The sequence below is a fragment of the Eublepharis macularius genome, chromosome 10, assembly GCF_028583425.1.
Source record: "Eublepharis macularius isolate TG4126 chromosome 10, MPM_Emac_v1.0, whole genome shotgun sequence".
Lineage (NCBI taxonomy): Eukaryota > Metazoa > Chordata > Lepidosauria > Squamata > Eublepharidae > Eublepharis > Eublepharis macularius.
The window spans coordinates 71,448,923-71,473,730 of record NC_072799.1 but is presented as its reverse complement, the minus strand read 5'-3'; the positions used below and the strand labels follow the sequence as shown (position 1 = coordinate 71,473,730).

The window sequence follows — 24,808 nt, the reverse complement described above, 5'->3', positions numbered from 1 at the left end:
AATCAAGTCTGAATTCACCCCTTGAAGCTAAAATGACAAGACTAAGGCTATCGTACTTTGGTCACATGAGAAGATTCTCTGGAAAAGTCAATAATGCTGGGAAAAGTGGAAGGAAGTAGGAAAAGAGGAAGACCTAAAATGAGATGGCTTGACTCAAGAAGCCACATCCTCCAGTTTGCAGGATCTGACCAAGTCTGTTAATGATAGGACGTTTTGGAGGTGTTTCATTCATAAGATCTCCATAGGCCGGAGATGACCTGACGGCACATAACACACACACACAAAAGATAATTCCACTGCAAGACACAACGTTGATGTAAGGCACAAGATAAGTTTGATCCAGTTGAACAGGCAAGCTGGGCCAACACATGCAGAGGTCTTTCAGGGCTCTTGTCCCATCCACCAAAATAAGTTCACAGCCGGCACACGAGGGGGCATAACCAAGAAACAGAGAGGCTGTGGGAAACGTTCATACCCTCATCTCTGCACAGTCCCTGTCTGTCCCTGTCTGTCTGTCTCCCCACCTGTTATTGGCAGGGAGAAGGAGAACAAGGTTCTATTGAGTTCTGTAGATTTCACTTAAGATAGCTATGTCAGTACTTGATGGGATTAAGCCCCAGTGCTCAAAGTTACAGCACCCTTTGCATTAAGAAACTATAGTGCTGTCTAGCCTACAAGGAAGTTTTCCATGCTGATGTTGTTATATTAAAACTGCAGAACCATAATTCAGCATCTCTCAAATGTGCACATAAACTCCACCTGTGTATAGGTATCTTTTCGTCTATAAGAGAGAAATGATTAGCGTAGCCAACAGCTTTGTCTCCCTGCACACAGAGATGTCAGATAGCAAATATGAAAAGCAGAGAGAGGAAAAAATGAACAAACAAAATAATTACTGTAGAAGGTAGAGTTTTATCCCGGCTATCATAAATACATCTAGATGTTAAATAAATGTAAAATATCCTCTGCTATATACATAAATAATGAAAATAAAGTTGGCCTTTTAAACATACCTTTTCATGCAGGTCATTGATCTCTGCTGTGCCTCCAGGATAAAAAGCACACAGTTTTACTAAATGTAGCCCATTATTAGGAATCATCATGAGAAGATCTGCAGCTAAATCCCTGTGGGCAACAACAGGAAGGGGTCACAGTCACTTAGCAATATATAAAGGTTGGAAAGCAGTACCAGAGTTAAGACTGCACGGTTGCTTCCTGTTCCTCTCCTCTCTGATTAATGAACTGTAAAACTAGGCGAGATAAAGCCATTTTGAGTGTTGAAATCAGCTCTAGTAGTATTAATGTAGGAGACACTGCAATACAGAAATGAGAGAAGCAGCTAAGGCCCTTTTGTGAAGATGTGAAAAAGCACACTAATAGTGTGCACAGCAGACTCCTAGGATATTAGCAAAGAGCCATACAAACAATATTTAGGCACACTAGTAGCCATCTGAACATGCCTTGATGAAATCTAGAATGAGGATTTACGATCAAGAATCTTGGCAGAGAGGGTTTATTTAATGTTGAAAGCCTATCTTCTATTCCAGTTGCGTAACTGCTAGCCGCTGCAGCTGTTAAATTTTATACAGTCAACAGAACTTGAGTCTGGTAAAAGTTGCTAAGATGTTGGGACTAAAAATCAGTCAGTTTGAGGGCCTCTCCACAGTGAACTGGCCCTTCCCCATTTCGAATCAGGGAAGCGCTAGTCCACCCATGCGACAGGCCGCTGTTCATGACCAGACGCTGCACAGGCAAGCCGTTTGTGCGTATACCTGGATAAAGTCAGGATGAAGACCAGGAACAGTTATGCTTACTGAATAGTGTTGTCTGTGGAGAATAGTTTAAAAAAATGTAGGAATGCTATACAGAAAGCCGTTCTCTACATAGGCTCCTAGGAACAGCTGGCAATACACACAGATTGTTACGAACAGAAGTAGCAGGGAACCCATAAGGACTTGTGGGGGCATCTTATTTACCCTCCCCCACTATTTCCTCTGTACCTTCCCTGAAAGGTTGCCATGCCCTCTCCCTTTTTTATGCTTGCTCCTCTCTTCCCAACCACCAGCCAACCTACTTTTATCTGCCCCTTTCTACCTACAGTTCCCTCCTTCCTTCTCACTGGTAGTCCCTGCCAAGGAAAACTGTTCCATGGTGCTGTCAACTGGTCTGGGCCTGTTCTAGTTGTGAACACTCAAGGACTTGAGGGGAGTCATTTCCCCCTATCCTCTTCCTGGCTGCTCACCTTTTCCCTGTTTCCTTCTCTCCTTCCCACCCACCCACCTTTTCTCTGCCCCCCCATCTTCAGCTATATTTATTGTTTACTTCATTTATGCCCTACTTTTCTCCACAATGAGAATCCAAAGCAGCATACATCATTCTCCCCTCCTCTATTTTATTCTTACAACAAGCCTGTGAGGTAGGTTAGGCTAAGAACACGTAACTGGCCCAAGGTCACCCACTGAGCTTCCACAGTAGATTGGTGATTCAATCCTGGATCTCCAAGCTCCTAGTCTGAAAGTCTAACCACTACACAACAGCGTGACTGCTGCTGAATAGCTGCAAGCAGCCAGGCCTGGGTTAGTCACACAATTTGGATGGTAGCAAGCCACCCAATGGTTGCTGGCAGGCCTGGTCCCAATGAGTCCTGCCTCAAAGGCCAAAAAAGTCTACTCCTATTGTTGGGAGGGGGGATTAACCCCTCCCCAGGTATATTTTTTTTAGATTTCAGATTTTTCTCAGGTTTGCAGAAAGACCAGTCTTGCCTTTTTGTGGCTCAAATCTCAAGATATGGCCAAACTGAGAATGAGATACATTGATGACAGAATCTTTCAACTTATCAGTTGGCAAAAGAGCCACATGCTCTGAAAATCAGGAGCCCCCCCACACACCTCTTTTTGTTGTACTTAGACCCTAAATATTTGTACCAGAATAGCTGTCTCTAATTATGACATTAATGTTGCTATAGTGCTACCATAACCATAGTATTATATGAGGATATGAGGACATGTGGCATAATAGTTAGCATGTCAGATCTAGGGAGAAGTAGAAAACTGACACTCTGACATAAAGATCATGACCATGGGACAGTCGGTATTACCTAACAAGGTTGTTGTGAAGATAAAATGAAGGAAAAATGAAAACACACAGTGCTCCTAGTTCCTTGGAGAAAGGGTGAGATAAAAATCGAAGAATAAAATAATATGTTTTCTGATGCTACACATAGTTGAATATTCTACACCAAGTATGTATGTGCTAGCTCAAGCTGTCAGATTTCACAGCTCTTGTGGAGTCATGTGATAATCACCATGATAAAAGACATGATTCCTGTCCTGTGGCTTGCTTGGTCTTACGAATATTCCCACTGTGGGCAACGTCCACTTAGCTGGCTCACTGCATCACTCGCAGTGGTGACATAGGGATGCAATTCCACAGCATCCACACTTGGGGGACCACCAGACTGAGGATGCACTGGTGAGGGCCTGGGTGGGTCAACAGACATGGATGACACCAGGACAATGATGGCTCACTGGGCTTGTGCAAGTGGGAGAGGAGATCTAAAAGAAAGGTGGGAGAAGGTGGCAGAGAGAGCCTGAAGGACGGAAACATCTGAAAAGTAAGAGAGTGAAGGAGAAAAGTGATGGAGTAGCGAGGAGTCATGAAGACAGGTGGAGACTGAGGAAGAAAGCCCTAAAGACCAAAGGAGGCAACTCAATGAGAAAGTAAAGACGGTAGTAAAGCAGGAGTCCAAGCCCATCTCTTCCCAGGGAACACTAATGCCCAGGTAGAGAGCTTCATGGTCAGAAACCTAATAGGAGTGAACTGGAAGAAATGGTTGGGGTAAGGAAATGTCTGTGCATCTATGCTCATCAATGAATAAATCATTAGGCAAGCGAAGGAATGGTTTCTAATGTGTATGACTGTCTAGATAATATTGATCAAGTTATGTATAATGTACCCTCAACACAGCACAAAAATGCCCACAAGAGTCTTAAGGACATGTCCTTATTCTTTGATCCCAAAGCCCAACAGAAATTCATATAAATCTGTTTCTTGTGAAACCTATTCTACCCAAAGATAGTTTCAGATAGGTAGCCGTGCTGGTCTGCAGTAGAACAGCAGGATTTGCGTCCAGTGGCACCTTAGAGATCAACAAGATTTTCAGGGTATAGAAGTATCTGAAGCTCTGACTCTTGAAAGTTTATACCCTGAAAATCTTGTTGGGCTCTAAGGTGCCACTGGACCCAAATTTTGATATTCTACCTGGATATTCTACAAATCATGCAAAAATATTTTACTCTGACAGAAAGCCAAAAGAGGCTTTTAAATCTAACTATAAAAAGCCTGGTTAGATCCAGCCAGCTTTTTCAGTCAATCTCATCTCATACTCTTCCTTAGTACAGCCCCCAGCCCAGGACTCCCAGCATAGCTTTTTTTGGTCCTCCTCCCCTTTTTAGCTGTAGAAAACCTGGTTGGATCCAACCTTGTGCTTTGTAGAGGTTTGATTAGAATGTCTCTAAAAGCAAGTAAGTACCTGTATCCAAGGGATGGGAAGCTAAAAAAAGATAATTGTAATTAAAAATAGAATTGAAAGATGAACCAACATAGGGCAAATTGGGACCAGGGAGGCAGGAGTGGCAGGAGTAAGAGAAAACAGGGTAAATATAAGCAGAAATAGAAAATTCATAAATCACCAAATTGCTACCCTTATAATTTCAGCTGTGACACACAAGCATCAACAGTTGATTCTGCTTTCCAAATTCCAATTCCATCAAAGTAAAAAAATACACCCTTTCAACTAAACTGGCTATGAAGATGACTATAAGACTGTAGCAATCAATAAAGCATACAGTTTTTTCTTTCTTTTCCTTTTGTCTTATTAGAATAGACGGGATGCCATGTAAAGATTTTAATTTTCTGCAACAGACCTACAAATTATAAAATAAAGAGAAAAGTCTCCTAACTTAGAAGGTAAAATGTTGAAAGCATAACATTTTCCTATCAGGAAACAGGACAACATTGTAAGAGATGGCAGCACTTGTTCTTTATTCATTCAGGACATGGTTCCTATATAAAGTCCCTATATAAAGTCCCATATAAAGTCAGCTCCCACAAGCATAGCATTTGCAAGGAGTGGAAGGGGCTATGGGTGATTAACATATAGAAATGAAACGCCACAGCTATGCCACAGCAGGCACCACGATTAAATAAGAAGTAGTATAGTCCCATCCCATCACCAGCTAATAAATACAATATAGTAAGTTGCAGGCATCCCTTTTAGATCAGTTTTAAACAGGGGAGGGGGGGGGAGATGCAGTTAAATGGGCCCATTTGCTTTCTTGAGTTTTTCCTGCAAAGAACTTAACAGCTGTGGGCCTATATAGATCTATACCTCTCCTTTTAATCTAATCAGCTTGTTGTGTTGAAAAAAGAATTAGAATGCAAAGCATTCGGCTTTATTTACTTGGTAATACTGAGGCGTGGGAGGGGGGGGACGCGAACAGTTACAACTGCTGCCTTGATGTAGGGAGTCCTCAGAGAGGGACATGCAGATCGTTGTCTTGAAGTAAAAATTCCTAATACATTTCTCTCATCCACAAGGGATTTTAGCAGCTATAGTCAAACCAGTTCTCTTGAAATACCATCCCAGAACTGCGGTTTGATGCTACTGGACAAAAAAACCCTATTAAAATTGTTTTCCTGCCTCAGTTACTCCTGGCATTTATTCTGTCTGGTTTTCCCTGCCACTTAGAAACCACCCCATAATATTTTGCTTGGATGAGTTAAACGATGACAATGTAAAAAAAAATAAAAAGAAGAGTCTCGAAGTGATCAAGAGCCATGCAGAGAAGAGCAATTTAAACATATACATTAGGAGCAGGAATAATTAATGCTGGATGTTTCCACATTATCTGAATCGCAACTGAGATATGTACCGATTTTTGTGCTTGTTAACCCATACAGAGTATATTTTCATCTTATGCATTTTCTTCATTGAACCTGTCTTATGAATAGCACATGTTCTCAGGGAGCAAGCCCAAGCTGGTCTACTCAGAAGTAAGTTCCATTTTATTCAATAGGACTTATTCCCAGAAAAACGTTCTTAGGACTGGAGCCTTAACGTATCATAGAGCTGTGCTGTCAAATCCCTCAAATCTAAACCAAATTAATTCTTCACATCTAAACCAAATTCTCTCTGCTCTTTATATAACAGAATGCCATCTCCATGAAAATAGCTTATTCTGATACCTTGCAGTCTGCTTTTCAGTGCTGCACAAAATGAGGGCACCAGGAAGTGGAGAAAGTGATGCAGCAGATAATCTTGGAGAGGGCAGACAGAAGCAGAGGTTACAAACTCTTCTTCCCCCATCCTAGTGGGCAGCATACCTGCAAGCCAAACTACAAGTGACAGCAGCCATGGGTCCATTCTGTGGATGCCAATGCCACTTTAGAAGCATATGCAGTTCCTTTAAAATTGCTGTGAGGCCCCAATTGGAGCATGTACATGGTGTGGTGGCCCCAGGAACTCTTCTTCCCCCCTCACCTTTTCAGGTGTCAAAACAGGCCCTCGTTGCTGGAGAAAAACAAGAACTCCTGAGGCCTTATGGCAATTTTAAAAGAACAACAAACACTTCTAAAATGAAGTTGGTGGCCATGGGATTGGACCACAGCCTCAAGATGGCAAACTATTTGCAGGTATCTTCAGAAAGGCAGGCAGAGCCACAAGTCAATAGACTTAAAAGTTAAACAAAGTTGGGGGAGGGGAGGCAAGCATTTCCCACAAAAAGGCAGTCCAGTAAAGACAGAGAGACTAAGAATCAAACCAGACAAGATGCAAAATATAAGTAATGAAGAAGGATATGAACTTTCCATGATGAGGATCGTTCTGAGAACTGTCAGATCTCGAGTTTTATTTGAGAAGAAGCCACGGCAGGGAGACTGATTAGGACTGTGATTTCACACAGGGGTAGGAAAGTATGGGAAAGAGAGGCAACTTTTTTTTATCTTTGGGCCAGATAAGGCTATCTGCACATGTTTATGCATCACATTATCTGCACATGAAGGAGCAAGGAATTGGGGGCATGTTTGTGCATTTATGGTAAAATATATATGCACTTAAGGGTAGTTGTCACCATTCCCTCTTGTACCTTTCCTTAGTGCACTCAGTTTACAAATTCAATCATTTTCCTCCTAGGTCCACCCCAATACTAGAAGTCAGTCAGGACAGCAGAAAAATGCTGAACAACCAGGAGCAGCAAAATGAGTGTGTGTGTGTTGGGGGGGGGAGAGGTTAACTTCTCTCACCTGCCCACATGCTCCATTAAAAAAAAACAGACCTCTACATCCTCCATTTGAAGAACATAGGAAAGAACACCCACTCATGCAGAAATACTGCACATCTGCTTTTTACTGCTCTGCAAGCAAGAATGGGTCAATTGCCTATAAAACAGGGTTCTTTTTCGGCTATCAGTGTTGATGTCACCTAGCAGGCAGGAGTGAAAGAGGTGAAATTCCTGAGATCTTCAATCCAACTGCAGAAAATTAAGCTGCAGCTGAAAAGATGTTTCCCGCTTAAATCAACAGAAAGTCATAAAGAATAAAATACAAAAGAAAAAGGAAGTGTAAAATCCACTAAAAACAAAGACAAACAACATTTCTGTGCACCATCCTCAGTGTGACACTGGGAGCTGCATGTGGAGGAAACAAACACCATTTGCTGTGTTCACGCCAGTGATTTGTGCTTGCTGCAGCTGATGCATAGGACTAGTTTCCTAAAAAGGAACTTTTAAAAGTCTGCATGGATTGGGGGGGGGGGGGGAGTCCCCAACGTGCTCATGTAAATCGGCTCCAAGTTCTTCTGGGAGAAGTGCAATAGCTAGAGGAGTAAGGGCAACTGCAATCACACAGATTTTTTTTGATGTACCTTCAATTACTCAAGCAGTTCACATACTTACAGAATTCTCAACAAATCAAGCACTGCATAATAATACTTAAGCAATACTGAAACAATCAGAATCAGCTGAACGAATTTTCCTGCAAACTTTATGTAGCATTTCTCTGCTATAAGGACTTATTCATAGTATGATCAAGACACTACCATGGATCAGTATCCAAATCTGACTAATTTTTCTGGATAACAAACACTGAGTGAATTTAGAAATAGGGAAGTCCTTTGTTTTACAACAATGTCTTAGGGAGAAAAAATCTTTGGAGTAAGAAGTTCTTACCATGTTGTTACAGTCATACATTTTCTTGCTAGTAACTCTAGAGCATAATGTGTTGCTTGTGCTGCACATTCTCCTAAGACAGCACCCATACTGACTGCCAACTCCAGTTCATTTCCACGAATCAGGTTTGCCATGGCAAGCTTGCTCAATAAGAAAATCATATCATTAAGTGTCACAAGCACCTTCACTGAGAACAGCATGCTAACATTTATTCGCAATGCTACACTGAAGATTGAACAAGAACATGGATTAGTCAATCACCGTTGGCTCTCCGTGACTCATTATATTAACCCTCCCCCCCACTTTAATCAAGAAATCTAAACAACAACAAGTTGAATTATGCCGTTTTTTTAATGCAAGATCCTCCAGATAGGGTTGAAACCAACCAGCTTTTACAGTGGTGAAAAAGGGATCCCCTTTGGCCACCAAAAAAGCTATTGTTTGCGGTCCTGGTGGGACCTGAATAGACACCAAGGCCGTGTGAGATGAGAATTGCAGTAAGAAAGAGAACTGAGTGATATTGAGTGAAAAAGCTGGCTGGAGTCAAAAGTCAAATTATTGTTCATTTGAGGGGAACTACATTATGAACATAGGGACATCTTTACTCATTTAGTCATCTGACCTTCTTAAGGTGAAAAACTGCCAGAAATCACTCAAAGACTGAAAACAGCAATAGTAGAGGAAACTGTACTTCTTAAAACTTCAAGTTACATGAATGCATGTGCCCCCTTCAGGTCAGATCTACATGTTACAGAGAATTTGTGGCTCTCGGCAGAGGCAGCAGCCTTGTGTCTCCATTTTTCACTTCTCACTTACCATGTAATGCTACAAAAAGTACGATGGGAGAGTCTCAAACCTGCCCACCTGAGGGGGAATTTGAGCACTCTCATTTCCACAGAATCTTGTACGTTCCAACTACAAATTCTTACCCAGGGCTTATTCACAGCAGTCGACTCCCTAGACAGTGTTAAGGTAAAGATCCCCTTGTGAGAGATCCTTAAAGAACACATTCGATGACTGCAAGATCTATTATTTCTATTGCCTCTGATCTTTTCAGCTTCACCCACTACCTACGACTCTTCAGATCTCTACAACTAAAGAAAAGGGAGGTGGTAGACAGAAAAAAAAATCAGCCAAAGCTGACACTTTGAGGAAATGGAATAAAAAAGCAAGATTAACTTTGCATTGAAGGCAGTTTGCTGAACTAGCCCAAAGAGATCCTAATTGTGCACTAAGAGTCAGCACAAACAGTCTGAATATCAATCATCAAATAGTTTAGTGGACTTTGATGTTTAAAGGTGGATTTTTTTCCCCTTAGACCTCTTGCCTAAACAAGGATGGAAAGTTAGGCTTAGTGTTATTTGTAATGTTGGTCCCAGCCAATGGGAAAGTTGGCTTTGAAGATAGCCGAATTAAAATGTTAATAACTAAAGGTATACGGGGAAAAGTTTCACTATTTCTTTGGCTCTCATTGTTCTTTTTCATAGAACATGAGTACTCTACTGTGTAAAGGTAATTAAGAGAAAGTACAAAACATGCCAATTAAGAAAAAGCATCTAGATTCTATGACCGTTGCTTTGAAGGAGATAATTGATGGTTCATATAAAGAATCAGATAATCTGCTGCATGTCCTTGGCTGTTGCTCACAGACGCAGGAAAAGGCATCATATATTTTATAGTTTTACAGGTTATAGGAGGAGGGAGGAGAAGCTGCTGCTTTTTAGCTGCCCCTAATTCTGTCTGGTAGTGCCAGACAGACTTTTTGCTCTTCCCCCAGCTAAACTTTTTCTATTTGCGTACAGGGTAAATGGGGAAATACTTTACCTCGACATTCTCAACAGCTAAATGGCAACATGCAGCTTGCACTGCGCGGCCATCTTGGAAATACCACTCAGCCAGTTCTTTACTGACGTTATGTAGGAGTCTGCAGGAACAAAAATAATGTGTGTGGACTAAACAGCCAGAATTAGATAAATCAACCAGATGTGTATCATACGTCAGCCTTTGAAACTTGAACATTAAGTCAGTGTCACAAACCATTAGTGACGAAGCAACCAATCAGATAAACCAGCTTTTGTTTGGGTGACACAAAACAGCAACTTATGCTGCCACCAGCAAGCAGGCCAAACTAGCCACCTCTGCTCCACATCTCAGGCATTCCCCTCCTAGCCGTCCTTACAATTCATTCTGGTCACTGTACATTGCATCCCAATGCATCACAAGGCCCATGCATAAAGGGCTCTGAGCAAGCTGTGAGCCCTGGCGCAGCAGTGCCAAACCACCGGGGATGGATCCCAGCTGTGGCGCAAGGCTGCAAACTGAGCCATGGGGTAGAGGCAACTCTCCAAGTGCACACGAGTGCTTCAGCACCAGGAGAGCACGTGGTTCTGGAGGGGGGGGGGAAGATGCAAACAACGCTGGCCAACCAAAAACAGCTATCAGAATACATTCTAAATCTCAAGTAAGACAATGCAAAATTAAAGCAGGCCCCATTTGTATTATTAATTGGGCAGATAGTGTACAGTAACCTATTTGCTCCAGTGAATTAATACCCCTTTTCTTGCAGCAATGTAAAATTGTTTAGAAATGTTATAGGGAAAATACAAAATAATAGCTTTCAAAAAACAAGTGTCAAATCTCATTTCCAGATACCATACAGGCCAGTAAACTAATTTTTTTACACAGGCACAAAAGTTTTACAAATATATGTATATATAAATACACTTTTTGCACGACTCACTCATTGTAATCTTCCATGTCGTTCCCTTCAAAATGTGCTGATCCATTTGATGCCGAAGAGTGTGATATTTGCATATTTCCTTCACATGCTGCCTAGGAACAGCAAAAGAATGTCAACCAAAAGCTATGAACTTCTCTCCTCTTCACGGTATGACTGTCAATAAAGGAAACGCTACGCTAATTTATTAGGCTAAGATTGGAATTCGCTTAATCATCATCTGTAGAAATGGTATTGCAATTTGCAATACCAGAAGGAATTAGATCCCCTCCCCTCCCATTTTTACAAAAGGGAGGATTAACTGACCCACAACATTTCCCCATTCAAAACTTCCCCCTCCTAGGCTGTTTTTAACTTCAGAGAGGGAGAAATAAAAGTACTCTATCCATACCTGCCTTTTTTTCCTCTACCAGGGCTAAAAAGAGCTGAGAAGGCCATTTTGAGAGGGGAAATGGAATAAGGAAGAGGAAGTAAAAACAAACAAACGCTTCCCAGCACCACAACCCTGATCTGGAATCACTACCACAACCCCAATGCTGATTTTGTACTCAAATTACACCTCTGGATCTGATTACAGATGCCAAACTTTAGGTGCCATCAGGCCTCCAGAGAACAGTCTAAGTGTCAGGAGAATCCATATGACCAATAGAGATACCGGCAGTAACCTTGCCTGCCAATCATGATAGAAGGAGCATAAATGGATAGGTAAAATCCACTTTTACTAGCATTCATTTTTTTTTTACCCCAGGAGTAATCCATAACTGCCATGAATCCACTATTCCAAGACACACACAAAACACATTAGCAAGAACTCCTGTACGGTGTTTAGTAGATGACACACAACCTCGGAAAAGGGGATGGATTTTGTGCATTGAAACCATGCCCCGGCTTTGCCAGCACCACTCCTCTTGCCATATAACAACAACAACAACAACATTTGATTTATATACTGCCCGTCAGGACAACTTAATGCCTACTCAGCAGTTTACAAAGTATGTCAACCGCTCAACAAAACACCCTGTGAGGTGGGTGGGGCTGAGAGAGCTCCAGAGAGCCGTGACTCGCCCAAGGTCACCCAGCTGGCTTCAAGTGGAGGAGCGGGGAATCAAACCCGGCTCTCCAGATTAGAGTCCCACGCTCTTAACCACTACACCAAACTGGCACAAAATGCCTACGCTTGCTACCGCCAGTACATGAAGAGAGCTCCTGAAAACTGGGTACGAAAACTGCATTAAAGATTAAAGTTTCTGAATGACAGTGGAAAGGACTGCTGGCACTGCGCAGAGTTTATATGTTTTGCATCTGGTTAATTCATCAGGCTGGGAAATATTTACTACTTAAAAAACCAGAAACCATCATAATATTTGCTAATATCTCTTTAATAATTTCCTCTCTCAAGAGAAATATGCTGGAGTAGAAAAACTACCTGTATTTATTGAGACAATAGTCCATTGAATATGCAAGTGAAATTTTTATAATGCCATTTCTTAAATACTGGGTGTTTCATGGGATATAAAGTAAACAACAGATAATGCAACCTTGATACAAGAGGCAACAGTGTACACCTGACTTTACCCCACCCTAAAATACTTATTTGCTAGCTCATGATAAGTAGATACCTGTACAACAAGCAGAGCTTCTTTAAGTTGGCCTCTTGAAGTAAAAAATCTGACAAGCTTCTTCACATCACCAGTAGCTATGCAGTACGGAATGACACCATCATTTTCTTCCTGAATTAACTGGTCAGCTCGCCTAATCAATGTTAAAAAAACCAGCCTCAGTCATTTGTTCCTTTACAGTTGCAGTTGGGATCATAAGGCATTACTGGGACTCCAGGATGATATATATCATTATTATTAACCTGTCTTCTAAGACATCTATAATTCTTGCCAAAAGAGTGCTTTAAAAATTACAATTAAAAACTGTCTTTCTGTGCATTTCAAAGGTCGGGTACAAATGAGCAATACACAATGCATTGCCTCAGATTATCAGATGCTTCTTTCATCTTTAGCCAGAATTGGCGCATGTTGATGTTGATGAAATACTTAGAAGCTAAAGGAAGAGGAGCAAAGAGGGAAGGCCCAGCAAGGTGGAATTTGTAGGTTTTTTTTTTTTCAAATTCTACCATCGAGATGGAAAGCTTTATGTCTATATTGTCCTAAAATGATGTTACAATTTCACTGTGCTTTCAACTTACTTACTTTCTCAGCCGCAGAGCCTCAACACCCTCCCAATTCACTCAAGCACATCAATAATAATAATAAAAAATACTACCTTTAAAATTAAGCAAAAATCAGTACTGAGATGCCCTCCCCTTTACCTTTGCATTAACTTCTTCCAGTATTTCATAGATACTCCAGGTGCAACTGAGAGGGCTTTGTCCCACTAAAACACAGAACAAGATGTTGTATATAACTGTTATCCCCCATCTCAGGACATGGCGAAACACTTTCTGAAAAGTAGTCTCCATTTCTAATTATCTCTTCAGGTTTTAAGAACAATGGACACGATCTGCTTTGAATAGACACCATCTGCATTGAAACAATCCTTTTCAAAAGATTAGAAGGACAGAATGATGCACGGTTTCTGTGAACACGTGTCTTCTAATCAACAATAATTCAGGGCAGGTAGAAGAGGCATTTGCAGGAGGAAATGGGGAGCGGCTAAAGTCAATACTTCCCTTGCTCAACATTTCTTCCTTGCAATTCCTCCCCAAAGGAGAGACTGCTTCTAAATATGTAGTGCTGCCCTATTATGCATAGAAGGCCTACTACTGAATACAGTAGGTCAGAGGGCAGATGAGGGCCCCTGGGCACTGCCTACCTATGGATGTACTACTGAGTACAATAAAGACTCCGTTTGGTACATGTGTGCAGGCATGAGTGCACTAAGAACCAGACTTTCTTTAAAACACATATGCATGCTTAGTACATAAGAACATGGGCAGCGCAATCCTGAGGCCTGCTATGCCAGCAGTGTCCATGTACCTGTGGTGCCACTAGTCCACTCCCTAAGGACCTTCGTGAGAGAGCCACACTCATGGCTGAGCCCAGAAAGGCACAGCCAGGCTGCAGGTGAGAGTGCATGCCTCATCATTCCTGAGAACCCCACCAGCATCCCCCAATGGCCGCACTGCCCCCATAACTGCCACATGAGTGGCAAGCAAAGAGGCAGCCAATGCACAGGCCACGATCCCTGCTACCTGTCAACAACTCCATTTCCCTCCTCACCAGAGAGCAGCCAGTTGGGAACCACATACCCCCATGGTTATGGCACCTGCATCAGGGTACTTGACTGGGGGAAGCTGGCCGGGGGGGGGACCCTGGTGCTGTGGTGGTGGCCCCCATAATTAATTGGGCAGATCATGGGCCCACAGCCCCCCAGTTCTGCCTAGTCACTCCAAGCAGCCTGGGTAGCTTGATCCTCACTGCAGGAGGGACCATGGCCCAGCAACAGCATCTGTAGACTTATGACTCCCTCCCGTGTTGGCATCATGCAGTCCGCTGGGCCAGTCTCCCTCACCTGGTTGCCCACATGTGAGTGCAAAGGGGGTGATCCATTCCCCGGCCCCACAAAGCATCTCCATATGCAGATGAGGGGGGCATCCTGGTGATAACTCCTGGCCATGCCCTGCTGAGGAGGTGCCCACAGGTATTCTGCGCCAGTGGTTGCTGCAGCTACCTAATGTCCTCCCACAGCTGCTGGCCAGATTCCCCATGCCAGGGAGAGTGCCACTTGCCATGATACAAAGGACCCTCGAGAGATGGTGGGTGGGGAAACCGGGAGTGGAAGGTTCATTCCGCTCAGGCAGCTCTCAGGCTACCTGGGCCAGTCCAATTGGGACTGTTAACCCAGACAGTATTGCAAGAGAGCTGGCACGTGCTTGCACAACCATGTGTGTGCTTCAATCTCCCAGACTGTTATTCCATGTGGAAGCACCAATCTAGGGGAGGCCACAGCCCTCCCGCCACCTCTTCCTTTTTTGGGGGGGGAGGGGTACTGTTTGGGTTAATAGTCCCAGTTGGAATGGGGAAATAGCGGGCAGCCACCTATCCAAACCCCCACTTTCACTGAAGAAGAGAACCTCCCAGGGAGAGGGAGCTTCCCCTGTAGTGTTTGCAGACATGTGTGCATGGCACATGGACAGACCTGCCCCCCGCCCCGTGGATCCTTACTCCCCCTGGCTGCCATGGCCATCTGCCTAGCATCTCAGACCCCAGAGGCATGGAGGGCAGCTGATAGCCCTCCCCCCCACAGGGTGACAAGTATGTGTTTGTGTGTGCACATGAACACACAAGGAGGACACCCCTCTATTTTCCTCAAAAGGGTATCCCCACTCAATTCATTATGCAATAATACCTTACCTCTCCAAGTTCCACCATAAGTTCACAGTATCTCTGAATTTGCCCAAGCCTCAAATGTATTTCTGCTGCTTCTTTTAGCCTTTCCTCCTTGCTAGGTGCACCAATACCGCCTCCAAACTTAGACATTTTTACAGTTGTAAGTTCTTGAGCTTTGGACTGATAGGAGGAAATGGAAAAACACTGACATTTCCTAGTAGATGTTCCTTAGCTGTAACAAGTGGTATGCTTTGTCAAAATCACTAAAGCTCCTGTGCGGTGCTGTCTTTGAAGGTTCTAGCCCTTCCTCTCTTTACCTTTTAGACAATCAGTGATGACAACAGCAGTGATACCTGTAAATCAGGACCAATAGGTACTTGCTTCCCCATACGAGATGCAAGGCTGCCACCTCAGACCCCACAGCCGTTTTTTGGTTTTTTAAAAAATTGTGTTCTGGAAGATCCCCAGAAGAAATCAGTAGTTGCTTGTAGAATTTTCTTGTTAAGACAGAAGCAACTAAGGCAGGCACACGTCGTGGAATCGGCAATGTGTATTACAAAAGATTGAGTCCAGAAAACGCTTAAAGATCAACAAGATTTTCAGGGTATTAGCCTTTGAGAATATAGTTAGATACATGTCATCAGATCTAAAGGGAGATTTGACTCTTGAAAGCTTATACCCTGAAAATCTTGGTCTTTTAAGGAATCAAATCTTGCTGTTCTATTGCAGACTAACACAGCTTCTCACCTGAAATTATGTATTACAATTTCCACCATTTCTGACTAATCTCATGACAGAAAAACATATAAAGCTTGCTTTCCTGTTACTTTCCTGGACATTTAGAGAAAAATCCACTGATGATGCATTTTGTGCAAGCCTTGTAGGAATGTAGGAATGCTCTTTTTCACTTCCAACCCATCTGTTTCAATGGAGCTTGCAAAAAAGAAGTTCCCAAAGGATATTTAAAGACATATACTAAATGTCCAAAGAGATCATACTGCCTTAATTGCATCATAGTATTATTTCTATCATTTTGGTAGCACATATTAACAAAAATGTACACTTTGTTTATCTACTATTACACAAGTCATTTTTATTTTACTTTGGAAATCTATTGGCGAAGTTCTTATGTTGGAATAAAGATTTTTCCAGGATGAAAAAAAATTCATCTCAAAGTTTCCACCAGAAAATAAACATTTCAGTAATCCGTGACCATATGAACAGAGTAGACACAGTGATTGAGAACAGCAGCGCAATATTCTAATATAGCTAAGAGTTCATATTTCATTGATAACTGCTGTACTTCTAAGGAAAGAAATGTAAGCTAAACTACATATAGACTAAACAAGCAAGCAACTCTATATTCCTTGAACTAAAACAATTCATTTGCTCAAGTAAGCAAAATCTAAAAGATGTGTAATGAATGCCTCACACACAAAAGTAGGTAACACACTCAACATGTACTGTATGTTTTATCAAATCATTTCTTGCTTTGCCCAGTGAATTAATAGCATGTCAGTTCCTTTGTAGAACATAAAGGCAGCCTGCATACTTAGCTTACCATTCTAAATCTAATCAGATGCTTCATGTGCATAATTCCTTTGCAGTAATTCTGAGGAAGTAAGCTATCATCTTGGCCTTTTATCACAGCAACTAAGTCCCATAAATTTTTACTGCCTCCTGGAGGCTGAAATCATAAAAAAACAGAATAATTCAATAGGAATTAAGCAATATTTAGACTTAAAACTGCAGAATATGAATGCATTTGTCAATCACTACTGAAGCAAAAAAGGTTAGTTCAAAAATATATTCGTACTGAATTTAGATCAAAGTTCTGGTTTAGTCTTGTGATTTTTACCTTCATACGTATTGCTGAGTAACATGGATAAATATTTCGTTCATATCTTCTCCACTTACCCCAAATCAGTATAATGCATAATATTACAATGTAGCACAATTATGTCAAATATAAACTTCATGCTAGTTGTGTCCATTTGAGATCGCTAGAACGTCTCATGCTACACTAAGAGTGATAAGCAATGCTTCCTCAAAAGGTTCTTCATATCCTTAAAAGCTCTTCCATTTCTTCTTACAAAAAGAATCAGAAAGTCACTGCAGCAGAGAATGTGAGATAGTTCAGCCCAGAAGATGAGTTTTTTGCTTGGACATGGGATCAGTTCTTAACTATACAGAGTTCCCTTGAGAAAGTAATTATCTATCACTGACAGTTTCCCATCTGTACAGTGGAAACAATATTAACCTATATCATCGAGTTGTCAAAAGAACCAACAAGGTAAAGATAGTGAAACATCTTATCTTAGAAATGTTACTTATAAACAACAACTAAACATATATACTGATAGCTTTGTTCATCTCATACAGGCAGCCCTGGAAGCTTTAAAGACGTTCATATGATCATTTTTTATAATGTATCGTGTGCATAAGGCAAAAAAACAAGGTTGAAAGTTTAATCATTGTGATAAAGAAACTTGTACAAACTGCCCAGACAAGCACATGGCAGATAAAGAATAGTCTGATAAATTTTATTGTACTAAGTTTAGAACCACTTTTACTGATGAAATGAAAAAGAATTTCGTTTGTACTGGCAGTCTGATGCTTGCTATTTCCTTTGCATTTCTGGAACTGGACTATTTTCAATTCAAGTCTTGTTTTCAGAAACAATAGATACTTAGGAGTTAATTTAGACCAATTCTAATTTTTTTCCTTGCAGTAAACACTCTGATGTGGAAACAGGAGATGAGTGACTGTAAAAATACAAGAGCTGAGGGCCAAAGAGCCATGGCCTAGCATGACTCCCCACTGCCTATCTACCAAATGTCTGGGGAGGTGTCTTTATTATGTGGGTAGTCCAAAAGAAAGCAAAAGTGACATCATCTCCCCCCCCCAAGAGCACTCCTGTGCTTTGCAGTGGGCCCATTTGAGGCCAAAGTAAGTCCACTGTGAAGCACACGCACACCCCCACACGATGATGTCACTTCCCGGAAATGATGTCATTGCACTGGTGCAGGGGTGCGTACACTTTGCATACGTGCAATGAGGATCATGGGTCCAGCAAAAAGGTGCCAGGTCCCCCATCTCCTGCTGGGAGCTAAGGGGGCCTGGTAACTCTAATGGATAGTCCAATGGATAGGAGGCATATACAATCAACAGAGAAAATCCAGGAGTAAGCCTCCAAAGTTCAAAAATATTTAATACAACATGAAAGGTAAATTTATCCTGACATCTTTTAAACCAGAAATCCTTTTCTTCAGGAGACATGACTTGATGCTTATCTCTTTCTATTTATTAGAATATTTATATCTGCTATTTAACTTAAAAATACTCAAGATAGCTTCATTATTAAAATCCACACAAAACAGTTACACAAATAGCAGTTGTTAAAATATATAAGCACAGGGGACAGATTTAACTTTATAAAAGCCTTCCTGGAAAAACAAAGTTTTCCACTAATGCCTACAAACAGAACATGGTGAAAAGGCTTAAGTGGAACCAGACCAAACCAAACAGCCCATTTATGTCCCACCCTGCTTCAGTGATGGCAGCAGGGGACAAAAACCGAGCTCTCTGCCATCGTTGCATTTGTGCAGTAAACCAGGGATGTTATTCCAAACTTTAGAGGCCTGATGCATCTAAGCATCTGAGGGCAAAGAGGTGACATTTCAGGAATTCACAGGGATCAATTTGCTAAGTACTGTGTGGACCAAATCTTTGGCATCTGATCTGTCTTGAATGCTACACTATCTACAGACATTCTGACTTCTGAATGTTTCCAGTGCTTCCATTAGTAAGGTTTCTAGGGACACTTTTCAGCTAGTACAACCTGAGGATGAGGACAGAATACCTGGACAGTTAAAGCCTACCTTCTCGAGGTAGAATAGTATTTAACTTTAGTTGAAAATGTTTATACTTTTAACCCATTGTAAAGATAAAAGGTTTATTTAGGTTTGAATCTACCACATTTGCTCATCTTATTCCATTTTCCTTGTATATACAACAGCCAAAATAGTTATGATGTCCTAGATAAAAACACTAGTAAAGGAGAGAGACACTATATACTTTTAATCCATTATCTGTTTTGGGCTGAACATGTGAATTTTGTTTAAGAAGCAGCCAGATTTAGTTTAGATGTACTTAGATTCAAAACAAAACTTCAGTAAAAATACAGAATAATAAAACTGTAGTTTGTCTTGTTCCACAACCACCACCACAATAATAATAAATAAAACTGTAGTTTGTCTCGTTAGAACCCAACTTCTATTTATGTTGCAAATATCAAATGAGTTTGAAGGCACTACTGCTAATAGCTACATCACATACGCACATAATTTTCACTATTTAGTACTTACTGATAAACATTCTGAGAACCACCTTAGCTTTTTCCCTCGAGAATTACCAGCCAGTTTGTCTACTTCTTGTTTAATATCCCTGGATACTTTGCCACATAGCAAAGGAGAAGCACCTACTTCCACTGCACGATCTATTAAATAAAACAAAATGAGAGTGAGAGCTTAATCAACAGCCAAATGAAAACACTTAAAGTTGAACATGCATTTGAATACACATTGAAAACGTGCATCCAATATTGCACATTCAAAATGGCAACGCGTGCTCGGTCTTTTGCTGTAATACATATAGGGCTGGATCTCACCAGCTATTTTTGCACAATCTCCCCCATTTCTTATTACAGCCCCTGTCCCACATGAGCTTTGTATATGCAAGTCCCCTTATCCACAGCATACCCTTTTTTCACCAGCAGAAAAGCTGATTGAATGTAACAAATCAATTTTTCAGAAAAAAAATAACCCAATCACACATGTGGGAAAGCAAGGATATTAGAGATATTCTGTAGATTTTCCATAGATAAACTAGAACATGGGCAAGCTAAGCAGAAAATGCTAAGGATATAAAAAGGAAAAAATGCACATATATTTGTACATTTACTCACCAGTATTTCCAATAATCTCATCCCATGATCTGTCTGCCAAAATATTTATTTGCAGAGGATGTATTAGAGGTGTTAATGACCAAAGTCTCACAGTGGAATCTCGGGAACAAGATGCCATAGTGAAGGGACGACTAGGATGACAAGTTAATCCTTAAAGAAGAACAATTTTAGTCAAATCAACAACATAGTTTTAAGAAAATTTTAGTAAACAAGATCTATATTTGTAGTTGAACATACGTTTAAAAAAACCCTTAAACCTTTTACCATAGACATCTGCACCGTGGTCATACACTGTGTCCAGACAAGTTCCATCCCTTGTGTCCCATACTTTTATGGTATAATCCCAGCTGCCTGATATCAACAAATAAGGTATTTCTGTATTCCACAGCAATCCCCGTACTGGTGCTGTATGTCCACTAAGAACATTTATACAAGCATCTTGAGTATAATCCCATATTCGAACAGTACTGCAAGTAAGAAGCAAAATATTTTATCAATAACATGTGGTTCAAGTTCAGGTCATGAGAAGAACAGCATGTGACACTGTTATGGGATGAGCAGTGTTAAATACATTATGAATTATAATGGGAGTAATGGGAACTAACTTCACATAACTATGGCCACTTGCCCTAGTAGTGGATCTTTATAGTTACAGCTGAAGGAGCATTAATGCACTCATGAAGCATCTTTGTTTACAAAGATTTCTAACTCATTTTGGAGAATGTGTTAACGTCATCATTCCATTGAAACATGTGGTGTAAATTACTATTTTTTCTCCTACTGTCCATTAAATACAAATACCACAATTGCATGCACAATTTCCACACTGTGTGGAAAATATAGTTTCATTTGGCTGAGAAAATTCTTAGGATAAGGGTTGTATTTGACAACTCAGAAAAAGCAGCAATTAATAAATCTCTTTTTGATGACACTAGTTATGGAGCAAAACCAGTGGTTTTTTGTAAGTCTCATTGGAAAAAACAATAATGCTAAGAAAGGTGGAAGACAATAAGGAAAGAGGAAGACCCAAAATGAGATGGCTTGACTCAATAAAGGAAGCTACAGCATCCAGTTTGCAAGATCTGAGTAGAGATGGGCACAAACAAGAAAAAAAACCAAACCGTGTAGTTCGTGGTTCGTCACATTTCACGAACTACGAACTTTCATGAACCTGCCCCAGTTCATGAACCGGTTCATTTGGTTCATGAAAACATCACATCCAGGGCAGCAAATCATCACTTCCGGGTCAACAGAAGGTCACTTTCAAGCCAGCAGAAGGCTACTTCCGGGTCAGCAGAAGGTCTGCAGGAAGTTCATCCCGTTGCCTAGGAAACTGATCGGCGCCAGGCTGTCTGCAGTGACGAACCAAAAAATGAACCAAATGAACTAGCCTAAAGTTCGTGGTGGTTCATCAGAAAAGGGCTCTGACAAACTGCCGTTCACGAACCACGAACTGGACTGGTTCGTCACGAAGTTTGGTTTGCATTTTGGTTCGTGCCCATCTCTAGATCTAACCAAGGGAAAGAGAGAGCCACGGAAAGAGATCACCAGAACAAAGAAACACCGTGACCAACTTGCTATCACAATCTTTAAAGACACAGTAAAGCCAGAATCTACTATCAAACAACTTGTTTATACAGAATCAGTAAATAACAGAAGGCAAAAACGTCTACATCAGCCAGTTAATAGCATCATACATTTCATAGTTTTTAAAGTGCATGAATGAATGGCCACTGTGCATGGAGAGTAATATGTGAAGATTTCTAACTTATGGTTCTTGGTAACTGCCATGAAGAAGGGATAATGCAAATGGGATATTTCTCACTAGCAAACCCGTTGCGGTTACTGACGATATGAAAATTTTGTATATATGATTGCTTATGAACTACTGACTGCATATTGATAAATTTCTACTCTGGATTGTACCACATAAATTCTTTATTGTATAGATTACTGTTTGATAAGGAGGCATTGTCTCTTTAAAGCTGGTATTTGCACATTGAAACTTGAAGTTTACAAGCACGTTTGCTAGTAGATTCTGGCTTTAGTGTGTTTTTAAAGATTGTGATAGTAAGTCAGCCACGGTGTTTCTTTGTTCTGGTCATCTCTAGATCTGAGAAAAGCTGTTAATGATAGGACATTCTGGAAGCCTTTCATTCATAGTGTTGTCATAAGTTGGAAGCAACTCGATGGCATATCACAGACCCAATATTGCTTTTATCCCAGCCATGCTCACCCATCATCTGAACCACTGCAGAGGATTCCTTCCCTCAAAGGAGACCATCGTACATGAAATACTTTTGCAGTATGCCCACTGAACACTTTCAGTGGCTGATCAGAGCTGGTTGCTAGGTAATAGACACGTACATTTTTATCTTCACATCCAGTGGCTATCATGTCTCTGTGAAAGGAGAACAGCATGATCAACAGCTGAACGAGTCACTAGACCTTTTACAATGTTAAAACTAGTAGATTTTTAAAGCTCCCTTGCATTGATTTTACATTCCAAACATCTAATGGCAGCAATTATTATCTCAGAGATACAGCTAAATTCCTATTACTATTACTTGTAGAAGTCAGTGCTAACAATTAACAGCTCAGATATATGGAGAAAATGCTGAACTACTGTACAGAATTTTTTATCCTCGTCATCCCTGTCAATCAAATCATTTGCACAAGTACAAGAGATCACTTCCTCCTCTGAACAGATGAACACTAAAAGCTGCCTCATACTGAGTCATACCATGGGGTCAATAAGGGTCAGTGCTGTCCACGCTGAGTGGCAACAGCTCTCCAATGTCTGAGGTGGAGATCTTTCACATCATCTACTACTTGACCCGTTAACTAAGATACAAGGGGCTGAGTCTGGGACCTTCTGCATGCAAAGCAGATGTTCTTTCCACTGAACCACAGTCCTGCTCCCTGCTCTGTATGTTACAATTCCTGCTCTCTGTGGCAGCGGAGAGGAAGAGCTACAGTATTTATCAACAGAGTGCACTGATACATCAATTCTCATTACTTTATTGTTTTAGCAACATATGATTATAAATTGTTTTTTATGATAAGTACCCAGTTTCCTTGGAGTAAAGTGTAGATGACTGGGGAAGGCAATGGCAAACCACCCCGTAAAAAGTCTGCCAAGAAAACGTCGTGATGCGATGTCCCCATGGGTCAGTAATGACTCGGTGCTTGCACAGGGGAAACCTTTACCTTTAGACCATCTCTATTATTTCTGAAATAATGTCTGGAGTAGGAATACCTTTTAAAGGCTTTAGTTACAGCACATATTCCTAGCAACTCATTTCCAGTGATTCTCTAAGAACACACTTTGCTTGCAAATGTCTTCAGTGCACTGGAGGCATTACATATGTTTGGCAATAAACCAGTTTGCCCAATTTTTGGATCTAAATCTACTCAGAAAAAAGTAAATTATTAAAATTATAATTTATAATGCATGTAAATGAACTAATCAAGCATATGCAAGGTTATTTGTTTTAATAAGGACCCTACTCAACACATACCAGAACCAGGGAAAATCTATAGTATGTTATTCAAATTAACAGGGAAACAACTCCCAATTCACACTCCACATGAATGGACTGGCATTCAAATCTATTTTAGATTTGTTTTTAACATAGTTTGTTCCAGGATTTTTTTTCTGGAAAAAGAGGTGGTGGAACTTAGGATCGCACACTGATGGCACTTTGGGTCAGCTGGAACAAGGGGGGAGTTTTTTAAAGTTTAAATCGCCCTTGGTGAAAATGGTCACATGGCCGGTGGCCCCGCCCCAATCTCCAGACAGAGGGGAGTTTAGATTGCCCTCCATGCTGCTGAGCGGTGTGGAGGGCACTCTCCTCTGTCTGGAGATCAGGGGGCGGGGCCACCAGCCATGTGACCATTTTCAAGAGGTGCCAGAACTCCGTTCCACCACGTTCCTGCTGGAAAAAAGCCCTGGTTTGTTCTAATAACAATGGAAATGTGGAAAACCTCTGAGGAGGCCCATACAAGTAAAGATACTTGGCATGACTGACACACCAATAGCTTAGAGTACAAAATATGACGTTACGTTTTGGAAAGTACTGACAGACCATCCTGGAGTAGAGATTCAATTGGTTTGCAGATCATTAAATGGCTTAGAAGTATCATTTTGACCAATTAGCTGAGATTTCAATAAGATTCTCGGGTTCAGTCAATTTTTTCAAAATACCATTCTCACCTCTCCACTGCCATTGTGATCACATTGTGATAACATAAAAATGAATATGGATAAAAATTCAGATGAATGCCAGTCATTAAACAAAGTTTCCTAAGCTGTATTAGTCTCTCAATACTCTTTAAGCCATTCAGGGATGTAATTATACCATCTCCAAGCATGCATAAACCTGAACAAATTGTCCCTTTTAAGTTACCTCAGTTTTACTAAAGCAGATTACATCAAATGATCATGTTATACTATATTAATTTTAAAACAAGGTTTCCTTACACTTTATTATTTGAGATTTTCTGTGGTAAACTGTATAAGAAGTATATAGAATTGTTA

At 41.0% G+C, this 24,808-nt stretch overlaps 1 protein-coding gene across 1 annotated transcript in view; it reads right to left on the bottom strand.

Moving 5' to 3' along the window:
• The window catches only part of WDR17 (WD repeat domain 17), a 70,455-nt gene that overhangs the window by 8,601 nt on the left and 37,046 nt on the right, over nt 1-24,808 (bottom strand). The window contains exons 12-24 of the mRNA XM_054989996.1: nt 22,505-22,669; nt 20,533-20,735; nt 20,269-20,418; nt 19,670-19,800; nt 16,864-16,989; nt 15,327-15,482; nt 13,283-13,347; nt 12,582-12,714; nt 10,966-11,057; nt 10,050-10,149; nt 8,226-8,365; nt 4,532-4,552; nt 1,014-1,125 (exon numbers count right to left, since the gene is read on the bottom strand). Of these exons, the coding sequence (XP_054845971.1) occupies nt 1,014-1,125; nt 4,532-4,552; nt 8,226-8,365; nt 10,050-10,149; nt 10,966-11,057; nt 12,582-12,714; nt 13,283-13,347; nt 15,327-15,482; nt 16,864-16,989; nt 19,670-19,800; nt 20,269-20,418; nt 20,533-20,735; nt 22,505-22,669 (1,594 nt within the window). The remainder of the gene's footprint in view (nt 1-1,013; nt 1,126-4,531; nt 4,553-8,225; nt 8,366-10,049; nt 10,150-10,965; nt 11,058-12,581; nt 12,715-13,282; nt 13,348-15,326; nt 15,483-16,863; nt 16,990-19,669; nt 19,801-20,268; nt 20,419-20,532; nt 20,736-22,504; nt 22,670-24,808) is intronic.